Here is a 15,582-nt window from a genome sequence, read left to right as displayed (position 1 = left end):
CTATTAGCTCGTTCAATGTTATTGCGCCAATCAAACTATAGTTTCCTGTAATTGTACTTCATCATATCACGGGATATCTTGATGTGTTCTTTCTAGGGTGATCATCTACACTTTGTACCCTCGGGGTCGGCGGAAGTCGCCCCTGACCGTACAATGCAGAATGGGCTAAGTTGACGCTATCGCAAACAATTGACATCAAACTTCAATCCACTGTGGACCGCATGGAAATGGTGTGAGACATTCAAGTCGCAGTGTCAATTCATAAGCTTCAGCAAGTACAGCGTTGTTCAACAGTAGGCATTGGAGTACATAGATCTCAGGGCAATCTCTCCCTATCTTCATATCAGCTAATTCCTCAGATATCGCGGTGACATTGTACCAAATTTCTTTTGCTCTTTTCTACCAGCCATAACAAAATGTCTATCGATGATTTTGAGCTTCGAAACATTGCAGAGCCAAACAAGATTGAGACACCATGGTCTCATCCATTGCCGCCGGCTCCTCGTCACTCTGTCACATCGCACATACCTGGGTGGAAGGCGTTAGTGAAGCTTTCGGAGCGTGATCCTGCCCATCTGTCCAAGATAGTCAGCATCTATCCACGTATCCTGCTTCATAGGGATTGTGCCCTGGTGCGTCCCGTACTCAAATAGCCCCATTTCCCAATCTGATGTACTGCTGACCACACCAAAATTGACTTTAGCTTGTTGAGAAGATCACAAAGCTCTGTGGGCTGGATCCTGACGAGTACACTTGTTTTCTGTTCCCACGACTGCAAGTGGCACAAGCGTGCGTCACCTACATCACTAGCCCTAATCGGACCGACGGCAAGGAAACCGTTGTCCCTTCGACAGTGTCCATCCGGGCTTTTGGAAGCAACACAATCAACCATGGCAAGCTACATTTTTTCGCTGTGATTTTCCCGGTGCGAAGCTTGGGCCACGTTATGCCTTGGTGGTCAGATACCGGCGTTGGGATTTCAAGCCGTTTTGCCGAAGATGTGCTCAACAACCCGGCCGCTCTGCAAGAGGTTTCTCTCTCGACCGCATCCGAATGCAAGGGACAGCTGGAAACGCCTCACCAGGTGCTTCGTGAGCGGATAGCTTACCTAGTGGAGCGTTCTCCTGTGACAACGAGAGAGAAACAGGTCCAGGCCTCAGACGTCTATTTATTCCAATCAGGAATGGCGGCTATCTACAATGCCCATCATCATCTTCAACGCTTGGCAAAGAGCAGCGAATGCAAGAGCGTCATATTGGGAGTTTCCTTCTACGAAACTAGGCATGTTCTCAAGAAATACGGTACTGGATTAGAGTTCTTCCCCACTGGCGCCGATGTGCATGCATTGGAGGAGTTCCTCAGGAACGAAAAAGCCCAAGGGCGTCCTGTCTTGTCGCTTTGGACAGAATACCCCAGCAACCCACTTTTGTTCACTCCTAATCTGATCCATCTGCGGCGACTGGCAGATGAGCTAGGCTTTGTCTTAGTCGTCGATGACACGATTGGTGGATTTTGCAACATTGATGTCCTTCCCGTTGCAGACATCATTGTCACCAGCCTGTCTAAAACCTTCAGTGGCTATGCGGATGTCTTGGGTGGTAGCGTCATCCTCAATCCATCAAGCCGGCTATACGAGAATTTCAAGCACCAATTCAATCAGGAATACGTCAATGATCTATATATTCGCGACGCCGAGGCCCTGAGACACAACAGCGAGGACTATCTCCATCGATCGACCATCACCAACTCTAATGCAAAAATGGTGACAGACTGGCTGTACAAACGATCGAAGGATGAACGCAGCAGCATCAGAAATGTGTTCTACCCCAGTATCCCACATACAGGAGGACAAGGAAATTACCAAATCTTCATGCGACCCCCCACAGTGAGCTTCACGCCGGGATACGGGTGTCTCTTCAGCATTGAATTCAAATCTCAAAAGAGTGCCGTTGCTTTCTACGACAATCTTCATGTGTACCATGGTCCTCATCTCGGTGCGCATAGGACGCTTGCTCTAGGGTATACGTATCTCATTTACGGTGCTGAGGAAGAGTTGAAGATGGCTGATCTGGGCCTCTCCCCAGCACAAATCAGGGTTTCAGTCGGAATGGAGGATGCGGATACTTTGCTACATATCTTCAAGTATGCAATCATGAAGGCAGACCAATCTGAGAAGTCGAAATAGCAACGGCTTCTAATCAAATTTGCAGTCATATGAATGGCGGGAAGAAATAAAATTTCATGCTTGAACTTGGTACCCTGGTCCTATGAGTTGTCTCTCCCTCCACTCTTTCATCAGCCCGATTTTCGTTTCTCGACTGCAGGAATTCCTTCACAGCACAAGACCGTTAAAATATTCAATTCCTCACAACATTATACTCCTGGTCGCCCGATTCTGCCGACACGCTATCTCCTGCTGCCAGTCATGGCAAAACTGTTGCCTCGTTGTGGGGCTAGCAGCCGTTTCCAACCAACCTGCGTCTAGGTTGTCTGAATCATATCAACTCAATGATGCTATGCTTTTCACACATCTTGCCCACAAATGCCAGGAGATATGCATGTGTGCAGTTTCATCGGGAAGGGAAAAGAAAAGCCCGGATCTGCCCACTTTGATAGTTATACGGTAAGCGTCTGCTTCTAATTATGACTTTTCGATCGCAGTTAAATTGGTTCACACTGGAACGGTGGTCCGAAGTCCACGTGGTTCACACTTTGTCTACATTTTTAACTAAATCCGGTCTTCTAATCGAGAAAACCGGCACCAAAATAACACGATTAAGTCTTTGTCCCGCGGGCCCTTTCAGATACAGAATGAGGATGGAACTGCGCAGCGGCTTGCTAGCCCTACACGGACGGACTATATTTCATTGACAAGAAATCAAGTCTTTCTAAGCGATTTCGATACCAGCGCGACAGCTTACAATATTAAAAAGAATTAATGTTCCTGATTGGTTCATCAGTGTTGTGATCTGCAGCCAGGCTACCTCCATTTTGTGTCGATTAGTTCAAAGTTGTTCATCCTAATCTTATTCATACTAGTCTGGCCAGGTTTCCTGCTGATATTATAGTCCGAAATGCTTGGGTGGGGAACACGCGATCAAGCTCTGCAAAGAAGTCCTTTCTTAGATTAAATATGGAGCGTGCCTTACTTCTGTTCCGTCCGTGCTGTGAGAACACGCGTGGCCAGAACTCGCTGGCACGCAGCAGTACGGTTTTCACAAGAGACATACTTGAGTTGCCGGGCTTTTTTTAAACCGTTCAATTCTGGTCGGGGAAATCAATGACCACGCCTTCCTCTATGCGGTCCGAGCTTCCGGGCATTCCCGGCCATGGAGTACTTCCCCTATCTACGGAAGTCCGGAATAGCTTTGACCGCCGCTTTACAGGTCGCTGTTTTGCAAAAGGTGCACATGATGCGTGCTTATTGTGGCTGATGTAGGTGACTAACCAATAGACGATAGCTCATTTAAAAGCTTTCCTTAAAGTGTGGCGATGTAGCATTTGAGTCCCAGGATACTGTTCATTCATTTCACAGAACACTATGGCTTTGGGTGGATTTCTGCTCTTCACTCTCGGAGCAGTGGCAAAGGCTGCCAGTGGGGGAAGCACTGTCATCGATATAGACGTTGCAATCATAGGCGGCGGGGCTTCCGGGGCTTATGCAGCCGTGCGACTACGAGAGGACTTTGGTAAAAGCATTGTCGTCGTTGAAAAGCAGAACCGCTTGGTAAGGCAACCTGTCTCGATTTTTTGCTCTCCATAATCGATCTTATGGCTGATCTACTCGTAGGGCGGCCATACCAATACATGGCATGATCCGACAACCGGAAATCCATTCGACTATGGCGTTGAAGTTTTCACCAACTTAACGGCCTCCAGGGAATTCTTTGGACGGTTCAATATCCCCATCGGAACCCCCCAATTTGCAGAGTCAGGGACATTGTATGCGGACTTCGTTGACGGCAAATCAGTCAACTATACACCTCCAACCACGGAGGAAGTCACTGCCGCAATGGGAAGATATCGGGATCAGTGGCTCAAATACCAAGACCTGATGTTGCCTACGAGCTTGGACTTCCCAACCGGCAAGGACATTCCAGAAGATCTCCTGTTGACTTGGAATGAATTTGCGCGCAAGTACGATCTAGGAGCCGCATCACCGTCAATCTTTAGCACGGTCGTGGTGGACCTTGAGGCCGCATTGATGATCGACGTGTGGAAAGCGTACGCTGTACCGACTACCGCCTCAGGATTCCAGCCAATCTCGGGCGACAACTCCGAGATATACGACAGAGTCGCGCAGCTACTTGGCAATGATGTCCTCTACGAAAGTCAGGCAATCTCAGCTCAACGATCGAACGATGGTGTACGACTCCTGGTGAAGGGGAATGACGGGAACACAACCGAGATCAATGCTAAACGACTCCTAATAACGATCGGACCGGAAACTTTGGACCAAACGATTTTTGACTTGGAGGATCAAGAGGCGGATATTCTCTCCTCAACCACAGGTGATCGATACTACACGGGCATTGTATCGCATCCATCGTTGCCGGTGCAGGTGGTTCAGAACACAGCCCCAGGAGCTGTAGCCGCCAACTATCTCGCGTACCCTGCGGTGTCGTCGTTGTCAAGTTTCAATTACATGGGAAACTCTTCAACAGGCCCTATTTACCGCACTGTGCTTTTCGTCGCCAGAGATACCGAATTCGAGGAAGCGAAGAACATTGTGCGCAGCTCCCTGCAGAACCTCATGGATGCAGGAACGATTCCCGCTGGAGATGTTGATCAGGTCGACTTCAAGGCATTTGAAGATCACGGTCTCCTGTACCGGCGCTGGTCTGCTGATCAACTGCGCAATGGAATCGTATCTCAGGCAAACGCTCTGCAGGGTCTTCGTTCAACTTGGTACACGGGAGCGTACTGGATGAACAACGATGCCGCCATGCTGTGGAATACAACAGACGCTATTTTGCCGAGGATGCTGGAGGGAATTTAGAACTCTCTCTGGAGATGTTCCCTCTGGTTTGGGACATTTTCTTTTCTATCAAACGGCCGAGGCCATAAAGGTTTCTCAGAGGGCTATTGAGATGACTGACTTTCTCCTAGAATTGTATAGATGTCACATAACAAATAATTATACTTCACTAGCATATTCCATGCCATGTATTAATAATCTGGATATTAACGAGTTCAATCACGGTGCCAGCAAATTTGATCAGCTCCCTGTGACACAGTTGAAAACTTTAAACCCGTAATTCAGGGTCATGTCATCGCAGCGAACGTTGTTTATTTTATTTACTCCTCCTGGTCATCCCCAAGTGCTAGTGACTAGGTTTGCGATCGCATGGCCGACGCTAAAAAGTTTGCATCTCACCGTGGACACATAACACTAGGCACGATTAAATTATCGCACGATGAGAAGTACAGGAACAGGGTACTCATGCTAGTCTAATTCTTTTGACAAGATGATGAGAGCCGGTTGCCAGCTCAGCTTTTCATACCTGATCCAAGTGGCCAGACTATATCTTCTCTTGGCTAATACATGCATGCGGCAACATAGGTAAATGCCCTCTCCTTACTGCATCTTCTAATTGTCACAAATGCGCTAGAGTCTGTGGCAAAGAGGAAAACGAGACGAAGGTACAAAATTCTACATAATATATGGATAAGCTTCCGTTCCATCAGATTTGACTTGGAGAAACAGGGTTCTGGCCCCAGACCCAATGGAAATTGGTCCCAAGCTCCACCCCATTCTCAGTTTCTTTAGTGACTGTGTCAACTAGAGAATTGACCATTTCCTCAGTCAAATCCTGCCCCATGACTCCAAGTTTCAAAAGACCTTGAAGATTCTGTGGCATATAAAGCAATGCCATTTTGGTTATGATGTCAATCAGGTCTGGTCTTCCCAAAGTCACAAAGACTTTCTCATCCACGTTCTCAAACCCGGCTTGGCGAAATTGGTATGGCAGGAGCACTGGACATCTGGGAATGTATTTAGTATTTCGTCCATTAAGCATATAAATGCGATGATTGGTATCTTGAATTTGGAAAGAGATCATAGCGGACTTACTTCGGATCACGTCCCAATTTGACGGCTGCCTCGGACTCTATCCTCTTCCACTCATGAAATGCTGGGGAGTATGGATTACTGGCGTAACCGTACGCTCCAATTTCGGACCAAAATAAATACCCGCCTGGCTTGAGAAGTGTTTTCAAATTCCTTGTCGCCAACAACCAGTCGTCCTTCTTCATTGCCGCATAGAGTAATTTCACATGCACCAGGTCGTATTTGCCCAATATCTCTGCCGGGAATGGTTCCAAGACATTTCCGAGCTGCAACTTGACGTTTGGGGGTAATGAGGCTGGGTCAGGGAATTTGCTCGAGTCCATATCAAAACCTTCGAGCTCCGCTTGCTCCGGAAGCTTCGATGCGAGTTCTTTGAGGAAGATGCCACTTCCGGTAGCCACATCAGCGACCTTGGGAGCTTGAATGCCTTTCAGGTGTTGCCAGATCAAGTCTGGAAAGTCGCTTCCCATAATAGCTTTGAGAACACCATGTTGAAAGTCGAGGCGCTCTCTTTCTTTGTTTGCATCGCCATGATTGAGAGTGTAGACAGAAGTCGACATACTGTATTGCTTCAGGATTGTCCTCTCAGGCTATGCAGGCCTTATACGATGTTCTACCCACATCCCTTCCTTAAGTGCTTGAGTTGATTGAGGGATGACCAACATATAAACATGACTCTCTTCATTATGCCAAGAACCCAAACATTTGATGACACATGTGTTGAAGATAGTTATTACATGAACAACTTTTGAGAACATTAATGATCTGTGGATTTGTAGTGGGCCACTACTGAAAGTAATATCTCCGTACTCTACAAGTGGGCCTAAAAAGAAAGAGTCTCCGCTTAGCAAAGGGACATTGCTCGGCCTAATCCCATCAACCGAGGCCCTGTTGTTCATCGAAACCGGCCTATAGAAAGGCAACCGGAAGAATTTTTATTTAACATTGCGAACTTTATATCACATTAGTGCTTGGTCATCCACCAAACCCAACAGTCTGCATCACTGACACTGCAAAATTGTTCAAGCAGATTGAAATGATTATGCCAAAGAGTACTGACCTAAATCCAACAGGCACTGACGTCTGAACCACTGTAACATCACTACTCGGGAATGAAAAGCAGTCGCATCAGAGAAATGGCCAACTAGACTGCACTCAACCTCGGCTGTACACTGCAAAGACAATCATATACACAAGCTTGCTGGCTACTTGGATGGCTTCTTCCGCACATTTACAATGTAATGAATGAAAATAGCATTTGACTGTCACACTTTACAAGCCTCTGACTTACATCTCATTCCAGAGTTGACCAGATGAAATTGCCTGAGCACCCGACACGTTTGTAAACAATCTCCGAGGTCATATTACCACCGCCTGCAACTGCTGTTGTGGATGACAAAGTGTGATACACTTTGGCGTTAGTAGTTTGTGCTCTGGTTCCTTAATGCGCGTATACTAGCTTGAAAAATCCGCGCCAGCCTAATAGATCCAAGGTACAGCAAAAATCTCATGGTAGACGGTATCACCCAACTTCCTTGACCTCAAGAAGCCTCAATGTTCCCAGTGACTGTAAGAGATCCGCCGCAGTACGACCTCGAGCGCCGCTCCTCTGAACTCCTTGCCAGCCAGGCATGCCCGGGGATAGTGCTTAGCGGCAGAAGACAACCACTTGCATGATTCGCGGCGAGAGATTAATTGTGGCCATCATCGCTGCAATGACCTCGCCAGATTGTAGGACGCGACAAGCTACCTTGAGACCTCCTGGTTTACTGGCCTGGAATGGCTCTCTTGGTTTTCAGAAATTGAATGATTCAAAAAGCAATGACTTTTCAAAATATATCAAGAAACCTTGTCGGCAAGTCTGTCCTTTGGGTCTCGATTCTGCATATCGTCATCATGGGAAGGGTAAGCAGCACAAGAACGCTTCACAGCCTCTCGTTGATCTACCTTGTTTCATCATCTACAATGGCATTTTCGAGTCTTTCGTAGACACTCAGGGTCCACGGCGTTTCCTTCAAAAGAAAATATCTCGACATAGGCACGCGTCAGATCGGCATCTGCCACGTCGAGAAGCATCCGGGCCGAATGAGGCATCGTACCCAGTTTGTGGCATTGATCCTGAGGCCAAAATTATTAGATAATCGCTGAGTTACCTTGTGCAAATCTACCTTCTTAGATGTATTGATCTCTATGGCTTTTTGAGAGAGTTGCCACAAACAAAACCTCCTGCGCGGCACTGGCACCCTCCTTCCCCTCCACGCCGGCGTCCTTGCCCCCGCCAGCTCCCTTGCTATCGCCATCTCCTTCCCCTGATCCGGCCGTGTCACCACAGAAGTCAACATTGAGGACGATAGACTGGGAAGCTGACAGGCCAATCTCGCAGTGGTGAGGTGAGTTTGTTGATACTCAACCTGAGTCATGGTAAATCGGTCAATCAACAAGAGAAAAATAAAAAATATGAACAAAATAGAAGTTATCAAATCTCTAGTTACTTCCTTCACAAAGTAGCTTTTGGTATATCCTGCATCGGATACAATGAGGACAGAGAATGGCACTGTTACCCGTTTAGTTCAGTGTGTCTAATTGCTTCGAATCGCACGAGAACTAACACGTGGACTTGCCTATTACCATAATGCTGTCTATAAAACTCGTCCAGTGGTGAGTGGATGCTGTGCTGCCGTGAAAATATTCGTTTTTCAATTTCACTCGACCAGGTACGATAAAATTGTACGCATTGGCGCAGATCCTCAAGGACTGTTGATGCCGTTATGTAGGTTACAGAGATCTTTCCAGTATGTCGTGGACGGGAACTTGATTCGAGGTCGGTATTGCCACAACGATCCCAGTGCATTCATGATCCTACAACACCGGAAGGATTGGCCAGTATACACACCAATTCATTTCGAAAACGCGGGTGCACTTATCCTGCCGGAAGGCTAACACTACGAAGTAATCAAGAAGACGATCAGCAAACAGACACAAGGCAAGCTTGAACCTGGATCGGAAAGACCCGAGGTGACAGAACGGAATATCGTTTATGATATTGGTGCCGGTAGAATTGGCTTGATGTTAGGTAGGGGCTTCGCGTCGAGTGTCCTCTATTTGGTGTACTGGATGCCAGATCTGTGAAGATAGTATATCCTCAAAAGAGACAAAGGCTTGAAAGACGTGAAGCAGGCATACAAATAACAAATGAGAATCGACCTTGTGCTCAGAGATACGACATAACGGTGAAACTCTGATTTGTAGCAGGTGCCCATGATTCCCTGGGGTGTGTCTTCTAATACTATTACACAACTAAAGCATGTCGTAATCCACGGAGTTTCAGCTTATCCGTGTCCATCTACTGATCTCGGTCTCAGTCAGCCGCAGCCATAATTGAGTCACGGAATGGGGTTAGCTACCGAAGCTGGAGGCTCCGTCGATATGCCTGCAAAAACGCGTGAGCGTCATTCTGAAGAGCTGTACGCATCAAAAATAGGATCTCTCTTAAGCAAAATTCTGATCAAATACTTGGGCGGGATTTCGGAGGAAGTTCCGGCGTTCCCCGCAGCAAGATCTCATCGATACTTGGAAAGTGGTGGACCGGACCGTATCGTGGTGTCAACCCCGCGCGCTGGTGGAGCGAAGAATGGAATGGGTAACAAGGAGTGTGACCTTGATTAATAGTCCGCGTAGATCAGGTTGATCATCGCCATATGGTCATCGCCATTCGGGCGTATTCAGCCCGCCCGTATGGAGCAGTGTCCTGGTCTATATAACAAGTAATCGCGCATTGGCTTCGATCAGATATCTCGGACAAGCTCATATAATCGAATTAAATCATATTCATAAATCAGTGCCTTCCATAGTACGGCTGCGTGTCCACGATGCCGCTTAAGAGCCTGCTTGCTATCGTCCTCATATCATGGAGCACTGTCACCAGCACTTCGCCAACTGACCGAGATGAGCTCCGGTACCGAGATGCCAAGCCGTTTGTCCACCCGGGCGCCTTACACACTATCATGGACATAGAAAGAGTCCAAGAACACGTTCAGGCGGAAGAGCAGCCTTGGTACCGAGCTTGGCAGCACCTGGAGTCCACAAAGCTGGCCCAGATCACTTGGGCCCCCACGCCTCAGGAAATAATTGTACGTGGCACGAACACCACACTCGGTCTGCCGGAAAACTACGCTTACGCGTACCGCGATGCCCACTCTGCTTATCAGCTAGCTCTCCGATGGTTGATTGGGGGCAACATGTCCTATGCGGATCACGCAGTCGAGATCTTGGATGGCTGGAGCTCCACCTTGGTAGACATCAAAGGCAGCCCCGACAAATACCTTGCGGCAGGTCTTTACGGTTACCAGTTTGCGAATGCAGCTGAGCTTCTTCGAGAGTATCAAGGTTGGCCAAAGACGAATCAAGAAGCTTTTGGTGGGATGCTGAACGACATCTTCGCGGTCTACAACAGGGGTTTTCTCGACCACCACAACAACCAGCCAGACTTCTACTACGCAAATTGGGACCTTTGCAATATCGCTTCCTTAATGGCGATCGGAATCTTCAATGATAACAAGACGATGTACGACTACGCCGTGAAATACTTCAAGGATGGGCTACCTGGCCAGCCTGAAGTTGTTGCTAACGGCGCATTGCCGTATTTCTCTATTGCTAACTTTACAGAAGACGGCACCAACAAAACTCTTATGCAGATGCAGGAGTCAGGGCGCGACCAGGCTCACTCTCTTCTCTGTATCTCTTTGCTGGGGGTCATTGGTCAACAGGGTTGGAATCAGGGTGTGGATCTCTACTCAGTTTACGGGCATCAGGTCCTAAATGCGTGGGTTCTCATGCAACACAATGAATATAGCCTGATGGAAAATATCTAATGATTTTTAGTGCCGAATACGTCGCCAAGTATAACACAAACCACACTGTACCATACACACCCTACCGTAGCTGGGAAGGCGTGCTGGAAGTTGTCGCTGAGAAAGCCCGCTTTGACGTCAGGCCTGGGTACGAGGCAATATATTCCCACTTCGCTGAGATCAAGGGTCTTGACGCTTCCTGGGCGCTAGAGTATCGTAACTTTGTGAACGGAAATCTTACTGAGAATATTGAGGGTGGTGGAGGTGACTACAGTCCGAATTCCGGGGGGTACGATTCTCTTGGACACGGTACATTGCTGTATCGTCTTGTGGAGGAGGATTGAGATTCTCTTTGATTTGTCAAGACTATTTTCGGACTTGTATGTGTGAGATTGCAGGGGACGAGGACTTTGATTTCGAGCGCATCAGGTTCTATTCCTTCAAGGAAAGTCCTATTTGCAGACCCGCTCTTCGCACGCGACATTATGTCTACGTGTGCGTGACATCTTGCACGTGTAGGGCAATAGACAGATCAATTCTCAAGGTGCAACAACTTCACCCTGACATCCCATAAAAAGTGAAAACTTCGATATTCTCAAAAGTTGATCTCAAATTGATAAGTCCAGGACAGAATTTCTGGTACTTTACCTTCAGATAAGAATCAGGTCTTGAAGACCGCATTCCTCGAAAACCAAACTCGGTTGATACACACCACCCTCCTCACAAAGGCCTAGGTTTTTATCACATTCTTCCGGGGAAAAGCTGAACTGAATCGTGCCAGACCGCCGAAATGTGTTTGGGTCATCAGCCTCTGTGACTGGTTGTACGAGCAGCCCAAAGATCCAAAAGGTCGAGTCGAAGCTATTATACTGTTTCGCGAGAAGGAGCATGTGAGTTGGTTTATCCCAACGCCACATCTGCTCTTTTGTGAGCACGCCTAGAAAAGAAGCCGGTCTCTTGTTTTCAAAAATTGTAATTGGGCAGTCAAGCCAATCCGACCGCTCCTCCAAGTCGACCATGATCCTTCTCAGTGGTCCTTTGATCGCGAGCCCGCGCACGCCAGACTTTTGAACAGATGCAGACTGAATATCAGATTCGAATCCGGGAATATCAGACAAGACTCGGATCTGAACACCATTTAAAGTTTCCACGGATTGGCTTACATCACTCCCGATGCGGTGGTCTGCGATTGAAGACGCCCAGGACCATGACGGCGCGAGCTGCACAGATGGGATACTTGCGCGCGAACAGTAGCGATTCATGACCAGCGACCGGACTAGATCCCCCTCCCAGATCCCAGCGATGAGATTATCGTCAATGAGTTCACTTAGAACACGTGCTATACCGGCGGCTGCTGGGAAACGGTCTTGATCGTAAGTCATATCGGCACCGGCGTAGTAGCCGATGAATTTATTCCAGAACGAATAAATATCTTCTCGCTCGCTTTTAGTGTTTAGCGAGCGTATTCCGCCTGCCGGGCTCAATTGTACATCGTCCCAAATAGGAATGCTTGGTGAAAATGCTTCGTTGGCAACGAGATGACTGCATTCCCACCAAACTTTTCCCGGGGTATAATGGAGAGTTGCTGCCGAGAGAACTCTCTCCTGGGCTACCCAAGCTCTCTGCATCAAAAAGCTTGAGAGGATTTCCTGTCCGAATTCGATCTCGGAAACTCTGACATAAATGCCATCAAAAGAGCGTTTTGATTTGTATTCACTTCTCAAAACACATTCGAAGCGCAATGGAGGATGCACATGCGACAGTGCCTTCCTCTCATTAAATAGCCCAAAACTACCGTTTTCGTAGCCTGTTGCTGCAATGTTGAATTCTCCGTACAGGTAAACATCGCCCATCCTCTTGGCCTCGTGCGTCCAATCCTCTTCCGAGTCTTGGATGATACAGAGAGAATCAATCCATATGTAACAGACGCCGATTTCTGTCGCTGCGTATAACGCGTCTTGAAACACTTTTGGTAGTTGGCTGATCGGTATATCTTGTTTGAGCTCTTCGATATTGTCTTTTAGCAACCTGAACATCACTCCGTCTCCCCAGCAGTGACTCAGCGTCGCATACGGGGTGCTGGACGGCAAATCTTGGGTCTCACAGATATTGGCCGATATCCCCGGCTTCCCATTTTTTGATTTATTGATTTGGACCAGCCGGGTTGGAAGAGCTCTCGATTCCAATTTCCAGGTTCGACAAGTCGTATGTTCTAAACACTGTTGATACCAGTATTGGCACATGCTGATGCTGGCTGCCGACTTTGCGGTGGTCGTCCTCAGCGCGGTATCTGGCGCACGTTAGTTCAAATAGTGACATTTACCAAGTTTGACCACGTGGCGTACCTAAAAACTCTGGCCCTAGGCCTAATTCGCTGGCAGGATAGAAATTCATGCCCATCAACGACTTAGCATGTTCACAGCCAGCATCGGAAGGATCGCACTCCTCGCAGTTTGAGAGGTAAAATCTCATAAGCAGTTTTTTATCACGGCTGAGTAACTCGCATCTGATAGACCACAAGTCATTTGGGGTTGGTCCAGGTTCGGACCAACGACTGACTTCTCGCGCTAGGTCCTCGCAGATGATACAGCCGGCATCGACGGATTCCTTCAAAGAAGACAAAGATGGATGGTATAAACGCTTGTCGGTCTCGGAAATCCTGCCCCGAGGAAACTGGCGACAGGTGGAACACAGATTGGATATCATCTCGCTCAATGCAAGATACAAATCATCGTCCAAATCCGGCATAGAGGCAACTTCCTGAGTGTCCTCCGTATCTGTGGAAAAATACTCTTCCTCCTCGAAGTCTATATATATAGACTCTTCATCGTCCGCTCTTGGATCGAAATACTCTTCATCGTCAAAGTCTGTGTCAATGTACTCTTGCTCGCTCGCCCGATACTCTTCCTCGTCTGTGCTTGTGTCGATATACCCTTGCTCATTCTCGTCTATGTCGATATTCTCTTTCTCATCCTTGTCTATGTCGATATTCTCTTTCTCATCCTTGTCTATTTCGATATTCTCTTTCTCATCCTTGTCTATGTCGATATACTCTTGCTCGTACGTATCTGTGGGGTTACACTCTTCCTCATCCGTGTCTGTGTCGATATACTCGTCTTCATCCATATATGTGTAGATATACTCTTCCTTGTCTTTGTGTTTTTGTTTTCGCAGGCAAAGTCTTTCTCGTGGGTAGCTCTGCCGATATAATTTCCCTCGTCCGTGGCTACGTGGATGTACTCTTCCTCGTCCCGTCTCGGGTCGACTTCCTTGGCCCTCGTCCATTCTGATGCTGAGACACTCGAAACCCACAGACTGTGGATGTACCTCAATGACCTGTGCATTCGATGAGAATATGACTGCTAGAAAGGCGTCGACTGCGTACTAGGTGAACAATATGGAAGCTTGTGAGTGTTACTGCCTTTTGAAAGACCTCGTGCTGGGAGGTTCCTTGTGTGATACGAGCATGAATTGCCCCGCTTGCTTTTGACAGAGCGCGACGAAGGAATCGCCTATTGGTCGCCAACTCAGCTGGGTGGAGGAGGGTTAAGCACCCCTGCATATTGCATCCTTCCTCCCAACATTGCCAACACTGCCAACACAACCAACTGTGCAAGGTTGCAGAGCCCAGCACGTGACTCCTCCGGACGGTGGATCTTGCCCGCAACATACTGTCCAACATCAAACATCTGAGATCTTGCACATTGGTCCAAACTAGACAGCTTAGGTGTTGGTTGGCCTACAGATGAGTTCGCTGAAGTCTAGCTATATTCGCCAGTGCCATGGCCTGGATCCCGCATATGCCAAGTGACATAATTATAGCAAAAAGACAGGATAGCCGTAATAATTGCTGCTATGAAAATTTGTTTTGGCGCACACCGCAACTAATGCTTACTCTCCTTCCAAAGCCATTATTAGCCCAACTTTTTCAATGCTACGTGGACGATCTATCAGCCGCTGCAGGAATGACATAGATTATATTCCCTGGGGCTGGTGAGGAGTGTATACACCTCGAGATTGCGTAGTTACATCATCATTGTAGTTGTTGATCCATAGTCATAAGATGTTTCGCGATGAAGGATATCCAGTATCATCCGTTCAACTCTCTATGTAAGCATACGTAGGTGCCCTCCTCTGTAGACGGACTGAGTGTCTTTGCCTGCAAGTAAGCGCGACTCAGAAATAGACCAATTGAGGCGCCACGCAGTATATACTTGGATAGAGAGAATGTTCAATTGCATAACACACGTTAGAGGTACTGTGTAATGGAGTAGTATGTCATGTGCTGTCAAATCACACTTCCTAGTTCAATATCGACAGGCAAAGCAAATTATCCGAATCGAATCATGCGTGTTCTTGAATCTGTCAACGAACGTCTTCATTTCCACTGAGGAGTCAGCAATCCTGCGGGTGTTTGACAAGAACTTGACGTGAATTATGTATCTTTTGACACAATTGTATTGAAGATTATCACAAGCGATGTGGATTCGCAAATATGGCAGAGATAATACTTTAGGACATACTCCAAAGGGCTCAAGGTGGCGTGAAGAATGCCTTGAACAGTTCAAGGTCTGGATTAGTCTAGGTCTAAGTGCCTTGAAGACTTCAAGGTCTTGATCGCGACTCTCCGCCTCCCTCTGGACAGGGACTATATGCCTTTCC

At 47.5% G+C, this 15,582-nt stretch overlaps 5 protein-coding genes across 5 annotated transcripts; 3 read left to right on the top strand and 2 right to left on the bottom strand.

The window, feature by feature from the left end:
- Nucleotides 1-416: 416 nt before the first annotated feature.
- Nucleotides 417-2,185, top strand: J7T55_014350 (PLP-dependent transferase; the record flags this gene model as incomplete). The annotated part of the gene is made up of 2 exons (XM_053142337.1): nucleotides 417-632; nucleotides 704-2,185. 2 exons carry the CDS (start codon nucleotides 417-419, stop codon nucleotides 2,183-2,185), a joined length of 1,698 nt encoding a protein of 565 aa, XP_052994540.1.
- A 1,356-nt stretch (nucleotides 2,186-3,541) lies between these two features.
- Nucleotides 3,542-4,999, top strand: J7T55_014349 (uncharacterized protein; the record flags this gene model as incomplete). Its single annotated transcript, XM_053142336.1, has 2 exons — nucleotides 3,542-3,727; nucleotides 3,791-4,999. The coding sequence occupies 2 exons, from the start codon at nucleotides 3,542-3,544 to the stop codon at nucleotides 4,997-4,999; spliced, it is 1,395 nt and encodes a 464-aa protein (XP_052994539.1).
- Nucleotides 5,000-5,684: 685 nt separating this feature from the next.
- On the bottom strand, nucleotides 5,685-6,630 carry J7T55_014348 (uncharacterized protein; the record flags this gene model as incomplete). The annotated part of the gene is made up of 2 exons (XM_053142335.1): nucleotides 5,685-5,985; nucleotides 6,074-6,630. 2 exons carry the CDS (start codon nucleotides 6,628-6,630, stop codon nucleotides 5,685-5,687), a joined length of 858 nt encoding a protein of 285 aa, XP_052994538.1.
- Nucleotides 6,631-9,939: 3,309 nt separating this feature from the next.
- J7T55_014347 (exopolysaccharide inner membrane protein) lies at nucleotides 9,940-11,264 on the top strand (the record flags this gene model as incomplete). Its single annotated transcript, XM_053142334.1, has 2 exons — nucleotides 9,940-10,892; nucleotides 10,952-11,264. The coding sequence occupies 2 exons, from the start codon at nucleotides 9,940-9,942 to the stop codon at nucleotides 11,262-11,264; spliced, it is 1,266 nt and encodes a 421-aa protein (XP_052994537.1).
- A 306-nt stretch (nucleotides 11,265-11,570) lies between these two features.
- J7T55_014346 (uncharacterized protein) lies at nucleotides 11,571-14,205 on the bottom strand (the record flags this gene model as incomplete). The annotated part of the gene is made up of 4 exons (XM_053142333.1): nucleotides 11,571-12,002; nucleotides 12,084-13,210; nucleotides 13,341-14,072; nucleotides 14,187-14,205. 4 exons carry the CDS (start codon nucleotides 14,203-14,205, stop codon nucleotides 11,571-11,573), a joined length of 2,310 nt encoding a protein of 769 aa, XP_052994536.1.
- Between the last annotated feature and the right edge of the window lie 1,377 nt (nucleotides 14,206-15,582).

The sequence above is a fragment of the Diaporthe amygdali genome, assembly GCF_026229845.1.
Source record: "Diaporthe amygdali strain CAA958 chromosome Unknown NODE_11_length_1138210_cov_64_948100, whole genome shotgun sequence".
NCBI classification, from domain to species: domain Eukaryota; kingdom Fungi; phylum Ascomycota; class Sordariomycetes; order Diaporthales; family Diaporthaceae; genus Diaporthe; species Diaporthe amygdali.
Note: the sequence above shows the minus strand (reverse complement) of the source record. Positions and strands in the feature narration are given on the sequence as shown.